Source organism: Labeo rohita, chromosome 12, assembly GCF_022985175.1.
Source record: "Labeo rohita strain BAU-BD-2019 chromosome 12, IGBB_LRoh.1.0, whole genome shotgun sequence".
In the NCBI taxonomy this organism is placed as follows: Eukaryota; Metazoa; Chordata; class Actinopteri; order Cypriniformes; family Cyprinidae; genus Labeo; species Labeo rohita.
Genome location: NC_066880.1, coordinates 27,575,143 through 27,587,135, shown reverse-complemented (window position 1 = coordinate 27,587,135; position 11,993 = coordinate 27,575,143). Strand labels below are relative to the sequence as shown.

Below are 11,993 nucleotides of genomic sequence, written 5' to 3'. Positions count from 1 at the left end.
CCAGCACGCTTCCGCTGCGCCACTCTGCTGTTGCGACAAAGAAGGCGAGTGATCTGCTATTAGTGTGTACGACAATCGGGTTCAGCGCATTAATACTCAAACGTTCGCCGCGCTGCATCGCTGAACTATGTCGTTTTGAAATACAAATTCGCCATTTTAAAATGTAAGTTAAACTGGTATGTTTTCGTGCAACAGACTAACACTAACAAAAATAGGAAAATACGACCACGAAGGGACTCGAACCCTCAATCTTCTGATCCGAAGTCAGACGCCTTATCCATTAGGCCACGCGGTCGACGTAAACGTGGAGTTACCACTACATGTTTTTAATTCAGCATCGATACTGACGTCACTTTTTATTGACGTGTATGCGTTTATCAGTTCTATTAACTCGGCTAAAACCTTGTTTGCTACTTGAACATCTATACGAATGCACTAGCCACGAGAATAAGCTGATGAGTAACGTTAGTAAAACGACAGTCTAGCGCTAGAGGAACCAAGAAGTATTGACCTTATAACGAACTAGTCAGTTTTCATGTACCATTGGATGACATTAATCAGTTAGGTAGCTAAATTTATATTTACGCTAATAATAGGCTCGCTCGTCTGACACGGTTGCAGTCGCTGGAAGAGCGTTTCAAGTGCAGTCACTTCACTAGTGAATAAGCGGCAAGATTCCGTGATTCACGCTCGTGTGCTCTTATTAGGATACGCTTGTTAACTAAATTGTTTTTATATGTATATACATAGGATTATTACAAAGCTGTGCGGTAATAAGTAATACCATGGATCGCGGAAGCCGGGGGGCCGCCCGGGCCTGGGCCCGGGTAACTTTTGAGGTCTGGTACAAATTATGACATAAATAGGCTATAGACGCATATGGATTATTCATTAAAAGTTCGCGATCTCGATTCAAACACACACAATCTTATTGCTATGATGATGACTTCGCCATGTCTATAAAACATTTGAAATCGCAATCACATCGGAATATTTCCCACTGAGCACTGTACGTCCAAACGACGTCATTTCAACGTCTTTGTCGGAATATAGACATGATCTGCACGTCGGGTGGACGTCTCATGTTTGTTGGGTTAAACCTGCTTTCCCGCAACGGCTGATCCAGAGAGAGCTCTGGTCCTGTAAGTTAAGCTTTATGTTTAAACACGCTTCACGAGCAGGATACACGGTATAGGCTATATTTCTTTGTTGCAAACATTAAATAATAACTTAAGTATTGGGATAAATGTTCATTATAGCCCAGCACGGGCCTCATATATATGCCCTAGCCCGGCCCTTGTCAGACAGCTTATCAGAATTCTCGGCCCGAGCCCGTCTTCACCCAAAACACCTTATACTACTGTTTCATCTATTGAAATAGTTAAGTTTTAATGGCAAAGTGATTATATTTCGTTTCATTCTTTTGTAAAGTTAATATAGAAAAACATTTGGAGCATTTTTGTTCATTAAATATAGGCTAAGTTTTTGTTTTTTAAAGTAATGACCAAGTGGTCAGCGAAAGACTGATCCGACACATTGATCAAACACGCACAGTCTGTTTGATCAATTTTGCCTTCTCAAATCACGACTTGCCTTAAAATAAGATCTATAGATATAGGCCTAAAAGAGTTCAAGTATAAAACAATGTTAGTTTTAACGTTAAACAGATAAATGTGCGCTGTTAGACGCATACCCAATCATTTGTGCGGAGAGTAGAAGCTAAAGCCGAATTGCAGGAAATGGAGGCGCCAGCGCGATTACTTGCATCATTTTTTCAGTGGAAACAATTAAAAATGTTCCATCATTTTTGCTCGTAAAGGTAAGAGTAATACATCATTCGGAACTGTTAAGGGTCTTTTGTTTGAGTGCACTCACAATATCAACAAAACGTTGCAAACGGTGCTTTTATTAAATAAAGAAAACAAACATGATGCGCTTTCTGCTGCCTCAACAGGAGCGCTTCACAAAAATTAACGTAAACTCAGCGAATACATACCTCACAGACATGATGCATATATCCATAGAAAGCTTGAAATTATTACTTAACGAAACAAAACTAATACTCTTTCACAAAAACAAAAAACTTTTTCAATATGTAATCTGTAAAGATGCATTTCTCTAAAGGCGCGTCCAAAAAGGAGATGATGAGTCAGGATCCGCAACTTAATCCTTGGGACACTGACTCAGAAAACACTGGTTTGTTGATAAATAATTAAAATATCTCCTTTCTATTTCCCCCGACACATTCATTGTAATTACCTTTGCCGGAGCTGTGTGGGAAGTTTCAGCCCATTGCGTGCGCTTGAACGCGGATCTCTTCCAGCTGCGCTGATTTGCTGCTGCTGGCGGAGACACTAAACGCTTCCGGAGTCGGTCTCGAAAGCGAAAGTGAAGTCTCGTGTTGTTTCCACCAGCGCAGAAATTTGTTTTCATCACCATAATTGGTGCATGTATAAAATATAAAAATAAGGATAAGCCTAGAACAGGCCCGAAGCCCAGCCGCGTCTGAACTATGACCTGAAAATTGTCCCGAAGCCCGGGATATAACATTTTAGACATTGTATAAATTGACTCATTTATAAAGTTAAATAAAACATTTTTAACTAATAACTATACTATTAATATTTTTTTTTAATATTAAAATGTAGACTAAAATGTAGACCCCCCACCCCCCACACACACACCTTCCCGGGCCCCCCTTCTTTTGATACGTTCCGCGATCAATGAGTAATACATACAGACATGTTGCTCTGTAAAGTAACGCATCTGTTCACCTGTTACACATCACAACCAAGACGTCGCTAGAACCGTTTTACTGGGGCAGAACCAGATTGACAAATGAATGATCTAATCGGTAAAACAGGTTTGCACGATGAAAACGATTCAGTTTGATTAATTCGGATGATTTACTGACCCTGGGAAAAAAAAAACAAACAAAAAAAAAAAAAACATTTGGAGCCAAAAGCTATAACAAATCAAGGAGAAGAGTGCAAAAAAGGATTTGCAGGGCAAGAATCTTGACAACGTGTTTGTTCTTATTATTTCCAGTCAGGCAGGTGAATTATTAGGTTAATATCTTAATTAATACTGATCGTATTTATCTTTACCATCTATTAACTGTAGTTCGTTAAAAATATTGCACTCTTTCCTGCTTACCAAGCCCTCCTCTAAACGATTTAGCAGCTTTCACACGTTTTTTTTTTTTTTTTTTTTTTTCATGGTTTACACCGCATAAATTAGCAGAACAAAATATTTAGTAGTACGTTAACCGCGAGCATCCGGGTAACTGACCAAATCGTGAGGTAAGTGCAAACCCTCTATAAAGAGCTCCATGAGGTATGTTATGCTAGTGTTTACTTCAGGGCAACAATAATTAAATCACATTTATTTTTCATTTTAAAACTGTACGTCCTCTGAAACGACTTTTGACATAATATATATATATATATATATATATATATATATAGTTTGTAAGTTAAAAAGTTCATGTTGTCTTTTTCAGCTGTAAACAGGATCCCAAATTAACGAATTATACCATGAACAACAGTGAATAAGAACATGAATACACTTCATACAGTGAATAAGAACATGAATGCACTTTATATACCTCAAATTAAATTAAATTCTGTTACAAAAAGCAGTATTACTACAAGGGAAACATAGCAAATAATTCTCTCTTCCTTAGTGCTTATCAGCCAGTCTCTGAAGCAGAGCAATAATGGTGTCCTGCTTGGATGAGATCAGCTCCAGCGCCGTCGCCATCCTCCCCATCGCATCAGCCATGGCCCGTGCCGTTTTTTCCTTGCGCCGCTCACGTGCGTCTGCCTTGCGCTGGTGTTGCTCATCTAAACGGGTGCGCTCTTCTTGAGCGGTGAGGAAATTGCGAAGAAGTGCAGTGCGTTCCTCAGCTTGCCCCTGCTGCTGAGCTACACGAGAGGCCATGGAGTTGAGCCGCAGATGCCGTAACCTCCGCTTGAGTGGCTGACGGGTCACCAGCGGCACTGGCTTTGATGGAAGGGAGGGCAGAGGCGTGTCTGTGCTGCAAGAGGGGCTGGGGTTTAGTTTTGGGGTAACTTTGCACAGCACTGGGGACGTCACCAGTGTAGGGATCTGTGAAGAGGTTGTGATAATTCCAGTGGGAAGGAGACACGGGGCGGCCATTGCAGCCACCGGCACGGTGTTGGATGGATGATCCTCTGATCTTACAGCTGCTTTGGCAGTGGTTGCAAATCCAACAAGAGTGGCTGATGCAGGGCCTCTCTGGGCAAATTTAGTCTTTCCTAATATATTATCCATCATCTATAATGGAGAAAAAACAGAACAGAAAGATTATTCAATCACTGCTGTACCACCATCCTGGTTTTATATGTCTATGATGATCTTGATATCAGTATTTATATGCATTTAGCATTTCAATTTTATTTTTAATGCATTTAAGGCTATTTAAGATAACTCATTGCAATATTTCTACAAAAATAGGGCAATACCCATGCAATAACATTATGGTTTCTTCAAACTTTCTTGAAATTGGAATGTCTGGAGCAGCAAACAATATGATAAAAACATGCTGGGAATTTTAAGAAACGAAAATGCATTTTTGTCCAAATGCATATGTCCAAAAGCTCTTACCTCAAAGTACTCCCATGAGGTCTTTGTCTGGCCTCCACACAGCGAGCTGCGATCTTTAACTCTCTTGTATGTAACAATGAGGTTATTCCATTTGCGGCGAATCTTCTCTACAGGTAAGGAGTGACCGTGGCTTTCCAGCTCTTTCTGAACGCTCTGGAAGAGAAGCGAGCGCTCGCGTGAGCTGTAAACATCCCAGCACCTCTGCATCGCTTCAATGAGGTGCACAATGGCACCATGGGTGAACTCCGAAGATGTGGAAACCGCCTCAATCCCTCGACCACCTGCCAATTTTGTGGACATTTTTTAGAGGCTGCAATACTTTATCAAATTGTATTTTCTTAGCACATTATTTTGAACAACAGAGTTCATTTAAAGATGTTACAACTGGACAATACTTCATGGTTTAGTCATTCACAAGTTAGGAAAATGTTCCATAACTACTCACCATGTGGGATTTTGTTGTCTCTGTTGTTAAAAATTGGTGAAGATGATAAAGCACTGTTAATACTGACGGGATCTGTGAGCACAAATACAATGCTGAACATGAAATATCACTTGAAACACTGATGCAGCTCTAAGTTTTATTTATTTACTTTTTAAAATGCAGCTAAAAATCAGACTTGTGCAGAAGTATATGCTATATTTTAACAATCTCAGAGATTACTGGTAGGTCTGTCTTGAAAGATTTATGTTATGCTTAATTTCTCTGAGAAGAAATTAATTAGTTCTAGTAAGCACAGAGACTTAATTAGTAGCCAACTTTACTGAAACAGGGTAAAATATATAATCAAATAGTTAAACAAGTGAAAGACAGTCAATAATGATCAAGACTCGACGAAAGCAAGCGATAACACTCACAGAGTAAAACAGGAGTAGGGGCCTCGATCTGTTCGCCCTGCTGTGATGATGCTCGTGCAGCAGAGCTTGCAGTCGAGTCGCCGGTAGTCGTGAGGTCACCACATAACGGCATGCAACCAGCTGTAGACGGCTCGTTTTTCACAGGTGTGCCCATCATTGCGCTGCATCAAAGCGCGCATGAGATGAAGGCTGAGGAACACTGGCACTAGCAGACGCGCTAAACCTTGTGAAGTAACCCGGTTTATAAAGTTTCACAACTTTCCTGAGCAGAGATCACTAAAATCCCGCTCAAATTTTTAGCCGATTTCAGAATGCTATCACGGAATTTGTAGAGAAAACCGATTGGCCGGTGCAGTCCGAACGGCGAGTTCTAAAGATTTTAGATCAAGTGTAATGGCTGCGCTCTTCACATTGTAACTGCGCAACTCTGCTGCGTTTGTGTGTCACGCCATTGGCTGCTGGTCGCCTGCGTCATACGCAGATCTGCAGACGCACATCGCAGACGACGACACTTCAATCACCATATTGAAGAAACGCGGGTTGCAACTCATGATTGTAACATTTTTTTTTTTTTTTACTTTGCACGCAACGAGGGTTGTAACAGTAAATGACACAATGTTATGCATGCTATAAACAATAATGTCTCAGTTACTCATTTGATACCGTTTAGCCATACAGCTACATTTTAAATCATTCCTAGTTAAGACACATTAGTTTGCAGGCCTCGCAGTGAATCATGTCTTATTTCCTTTATTCCTCAATTATAAAGAATCCGAATTTTAATATTGATCAAAAACGTAACATTTGATTTAACCCAATATTCTCAGCCTGGGGCTGGTTGCATAAAATGTATAGTTATACTAGTCTTACAAGTTAGTTTATAAGACATTTAAGTATGCATTTAATTATGTTACATAAAAACGTAGATTAGTCTACGTTGAATCCAAAAAAAAAAAAAAAAAAAAAAAAAAAAAAAAAAAAAAAAAAAGAAAGAAAAGAACATACTGATCATTACTTGGGTAACTGCTAGTTGGTCAGACTAGATGTTAAGCCATTGTCTTAACACAGAGGCTAAGTTTATACAAACTGGCCCCTGGAACTCTTGAGCTCTACTGTATTTTATTCAATGTGTATAAAAGAATGAAATATGATTTTTGTGGTTTATTTGGCGCACTAAAATAAGAACTATTGAGCACTAATATCACCACCAGATGACGCTATGAACAAATGCATAAAAATTTGTAGCGGTGTATTTTGTTTTTCCCTGATGTGCAATACAAATTCATATTAATTACACTGTGAAATGATAATTACCTACTCTACTAACTGCCTAGAGTCCTTCCTTTTATTATACATAGCTAGCACAAAATTTTGAATAAAAGAAGAGTGTTTTGTTTTCATATTTTAATTATGGCTATATCAGGACTGGCGAAATTAGTTACCTGCTGGAGTGAGATTTTGATAGCACGTGCTAAATCATTAACACTAGATGTTGTACTGGATGCATTGGAAACTGTCTCTGTTAACTTTACATATATGCTGGTATATCATATATGCTGGTTATCTAGCTATTTAATATTTCCAGACAGTCAGATTTTTTTTTTTTTTTTTTACTAATTTATTTTAAAAATAAAATAGTAGTAATAATAGTAACAATTTAAATAAATAAATAAACAAATACATACATACATACATAGGGCATATGTGACCCAGACCACAAAACCATGCATTGCGCAAAATTAACGATTTTTCTTTTATGCCACAAATCATTAGGATATTAAGTTAATATCATGTTCCATTAAGATTTTTTTGTATATATTAAAATTTAATTTTGATTAGTAATATGCATTACTAAGAACTTAATTTAGACAACTTATAGGCGATTTTCTTAAAATTTAGATTTTTTTGCACCCTCAGATTCTAGATTTCAAGTAGCTGTATCAATATCCAAATATTGTCTTATCCTAACAAACCATACATCAATGGAAAGCTTATTTTCAGCTTTCAGATGATGTATAAATCTCAATTTAAAAAAAAAAACAACTGACCCCTAGGTTTTGTTGTCCAGGGTCACAAATAAGCTTTCAATTGATGTATGGTTTCTTAGGTTTGTCAGAATAAGACAATATTTGGCTGAGATACAACTATTTAAAAATCTGGAATCTGAGGGTGCAATAAACAAATAAATAAATAAATAAAATAAAATGAAAATCAAAATATTGAAAATCACATTTAAAGTTGTCCAAATGAAGTTCTTATCAATGCATATTACTAATCAAAAACTAAGTTTTGATATATTTATGGTAGGAAAGTTACAAAATATCTTAATGGAATATGATCTTTACTTAATATCCTAATGATTTTTGGTATTAAAATATTTATGACCCATTTATGCTGGCTATTGCTACAAATAAACCTGTGCTAAGTATGACTGGTTTTGTAAAGTATTTAGGGTCCTGTTACAGTTACTGTTTAAGACAAATTGCGTTTTGCTCTGTGGGCTCTGCCATTTTTAAATGAGCCTTTTATCTTTCAAATTTTTTTTTTTTTTCCAAATTAATCACCCTTCCTCTGACACTGCAAAATTCACTGACACAAACAATAATTTATTTATTTATTTATTTGTTTTTGGTTTTTTGTTTGTTTCTTCTTGTTCTCCATCTGTTTATTGACAGATAGCTATAGTCACTTGTGTCACTGGTCACCTGTTTAGACCAGTCCTGGCTATACTTATAGGGCTCATGTATGGGCATGCTAAAGCATGTTACTAGTGACAAGCTTATCCAGTCAACTCTCATTCGGTGCAGGAATATCTGGCCTCCCTTTTCCCAAGAGCGGATGAGTCACCTGGATACAGAAGACAGGTTCCATTGGCATTATCTCTTCTCTCCTCTCGACATGCTGTCTGGGGTATAAAGCAGTGACGCTGTGTACAGTCACACTCATAGTCTCTGCAATGAAACCTAAGGGGTTATTTCATGGTTCTTTGCCCAGAGGGTACAAATTCCAAACATAGTGCAATTCCACGGATCAGATGACCTGAAAACTTGCAATATGTTGTGTAAATTAAAGTTTCTGCTCCCCTAAGAAGAGATTCATAGTTGATGTGAGAGTATAACCCAGATGTTATTTTGCTGGTCACGTCGTTATACAGTAGTCTTGAAACTGGTTGGTACATGTTTTTGGTTTCCACTGTAGATGCTCTTGTATCAGTTGTACTATTTCATTTAAAATGAAGCACTGATGTCCTGTGAACGTCATGTGTTTATGTGAGTGGGCATGTTCTGACTCACTGTGCTAACTTTTGTTATACATAGTATGGCTCAGTTACCACAGAGACATCTATATGTTGCTATTAATAAAGACATCAGCGAACTTGTTTTGAATCCCTGAAGCTTAACTGTAATTGGAAAATGTGAAATGATATTGCTTGTTAAAATGCATGATGTTGTGATTAACAGAGAATGATGCAATTATCCATCCAGCACAGTGTGTGTAAAATAATCACAATCATATCACCTACAGTCAAAAATGAATAGGCTTTGTTGAGGCATTTATGAAAGTCTGTAAGCCCAGAAAAGATCAAACATGGCAAAGTACTGTTTTAACTGCTTGAATAAGTCATCTTATATAATTCTATAGCTAATTCAATCTTCTGAGGATTTACACTATTTGTAGGGAATGTTGAACATCGAGTGGCATTTGGCTCTCTCCAGGTAAAGAACTACATGATGAGCTAATACACGTGGGAATTTGCCCTTTTGCTTGATTTCTCTCTTCTTCGCTTGCTGTCCTTCTCGCTCTCTTCTCTGCTATTTGCATGTTCAGTATGAGTTCCTTTCAGCAATTGGAAGGAAAATAACCTAAAATTAGGACTCAGTGCTTCAGAGTATGTTGTTGTATTCTTATTTGTAAGCCACTTTAAATAAAAGCATCTACTAAAAGAAAATGTGCAATGATACTATATTTGATATGCATATATTTTATATAACAGTACTTATCAACATTGTATTAAAATAGAGCTGAAGTCAAAAGTTTACGCACATACCCCTTGCAGAATCTACAAAATGTTATTTATTTTTTCCAAAATAAGGGGGATCATACAAAATGCATGGTATTGTTTATTTAGTGCTGACGTGAATAAGATATTTCACATAAATGACATTTACATATAGTCCACAAGAGAAAATAATAGTTGAATTTATACTTGATTCTTAATACGGTGTTGTTAACTGAATGATCCACAGCTGTGACTTAAGTTTTTTTTGTTTTTTTTTTCACACTGAGGACAAATGAGGGACTCATATGCAACTATTACAGAAGGTTCAAATGCTCACTGATGCTCCAGAAGGAAACACAATGCATTAAGACCCAGGGAGTGAAACTTTTTAAATTTGAAGAGCAGGGTACATTTCACTTATTTTGTCTTCTGGGAAACAAGTATCTTCTGTAGGTAAAAAAAAAAAAAAAAATGTATACATCTTTATTCTGTTCAAAGGTTTACACCCCTGGCTCTTAATGCAGTGTTTTTCCTTCTGGAGCATCATTAAGTGTTTTAACCTTCTGTAATAGTTGCATATGAGTCTCTCAGTTGTGTTCAGTGTGAAAAGATGGATCTCAAAATTATACAGCCATTGTTGGAAAGGGTTCGAATAGACAAAAATGCTGAAAAACCAAAGAATTTGTGCGACCTGATGGACTTTTTCTGAAGAGGCAGGCAGTTTAGCTGTTCAGGAAAAACAAGGTACTCATGAACAACTATCACTAAAAAAAAAAAAAAAAAACGGGTCATTTTTATTAATTCAACTATTATTTTATTTTATGTGAAATATCTTGTTCAGGTCAGTACATGCATTTTGTATGATCCCTCTTTTTTGGTAAAATAATTAACATTTTGCAGATTCTGCAAGGTGTATGTAAACTTTTGACTTCAACTGTATGTTTATTGTTACTTCATGTTAACTATTACATTTAAGGTTGGTGCACCCAAAAATGTCATTCTGTTATTATTTACTCTCCCTCATGTCATTCCAAACCAGTGTGAATGACTTTCTTCTCTGGAACACAAAAGCAGATGTGCTTTTTTATTTTTATTTTTAGATATTCTATATTTAGGAATGTTTGTTGAGAGCCAACATCTAATTGAATATTAAGATATTGTTAATAGTTACAGGCATGCAACTTTGGGGGAAAACACAAATCACTTTTTTACACAAATTTTGAACACCAATCACCAATAGCATACAATGCAACAAGAATTGCTAATAGACCTAACAATCTCTGTAAAAAAACACAAAAACAAAAACATTTTAACATTTCAAATGTTTAACTTCTAAAATTCAGTTGATTTGACACAATGTGACCCAATAGGCTGTTCTATACTGTGTGTTTGCTCCAGGTTCCTCCCACAGTTCCTTGACAGCCTTTGATTGAAATCTCCAGATTTAGACAGTTACTCAGACTTTGGCAGTGTTAAAGCTTCAGCATTTTCTCAGATTTTCCATAGATTCTGTTATGTCTTTCTGAAAGCTTGTCTCTGTCAACCCCCATTTCATCTCATACAATATGGATTAGATGCAGCAAAGGAGATCATCCTTGATCCTTTTTTTCCTTCAAATCAATCCATCAGCGCTCCTCATGCCATGGACACCCACGAGCTCCTACAGAACTGGGCTAATTACCCATCAGCAGCATCCAAGCCTGTAGGTCGTGACTCGTTTGCGCTGTAGCTGCTGTGGAGCTCGAAGACTCACACAGTCTCCAGCCGGCTGACCCCGGTTTATATTGGTACGAGTGTCTTAAATGGACTTACTGGGCACGTAAGCAGATAAAAAGTACATTTCTCTGTATAGCACATCTATTACTGTAGACTTGTTTATTGGCAATGACGCAATGGTAAGTTGGCACAAACGACACCAGACCGGGTGACAGGTGGAGCCGTAGGCAGAACTCCAGTTGTACCTCCCTGAGCACCAGTGAGTCACACACAAAGGTCAGGTGACCAGACATATGGCATCTTCTCACTGCTTCTCACAACGCTCCTCAGGTCCGTCTGAAATTCTACATTTATTTCCAATGCTCTTTCACTCAATTTATCACTTAAATGAATGTCTATAGATCCAAGTGCAAGTTTGGATGTGTTTACTCCTCTTCCTTTTTCTCACTCCCTCTGAGATCTCTGTTCATTCTGCATCAAGTTACCTACAACATCCATTAGAGGAGGATTTTCATTGTTGTTAGATAAGACCCTGCAGGCTACATTTTGCTTTCCATGACAGACCTGAACCCCATGTTGGAAGGAGAGAAAATTCATACAGATGAATGCGCAAGCGATGCATGAGCTTCGCAGACAGCTGCACACTTCAGTTGCTTCTTGAAGATATTCTCCTTTGACCAGATGTTCTTGGTACTCTGTGTAATTTCTCTGTTTGTGCAGAATGTGATCCAGCAAATCAGATCACATTGTTCTTACACTGTGCTTATTACATTGAATCCCCCGGTTTGGT

The 11,993-nt window shown here is 37.6% G+C and overlaps 1 protein-coding gene and 1 non-coding gene across 2 annotated transcripts; both read right to left on the bottom strand.

Moving 5' to 3' along the window:
* Positions 1-222: 222 nt before the first annotated feature.
* trnar-ucg (transfer RNA arginine (anticodon UCG)) lies at positions 223-295 on the bottom strand. Its single transcript has one exon. It is a non-coding gene; the product is annotated as a tRNA-Arg (tRNA).
* A 3,286-nt stretch (positions 296-3,581) lies between these two features.
* Positions 3,582-5,897, bottom strand: si:ch1073-357b18.4 (uncharacterized protein LOC797129 homolog). The gene is made up of 4 exons (XM_051123557.1): positions 5,488-5,897; positions 5,075-5,146; positions 4,630-4,910; positions 3,582-4,299 (listed from the first exon to the last, which is right to left on the bottom strand). The coding sequence occupies exons 1-4, from the start codon at positions 5,642-5,644 to the stop codon at positions 3,682-3,684; spliced, it is 1,128 nt and encodes a 375-aa protein (XP_050979514.1). The 5' UTR covers positions 5,645-5,897; the 3' UTR covers positions 3,582-3,681.
* Between the last annotated feature and the right edge of the window lie 6,096 nt (positions 5,898-11,993).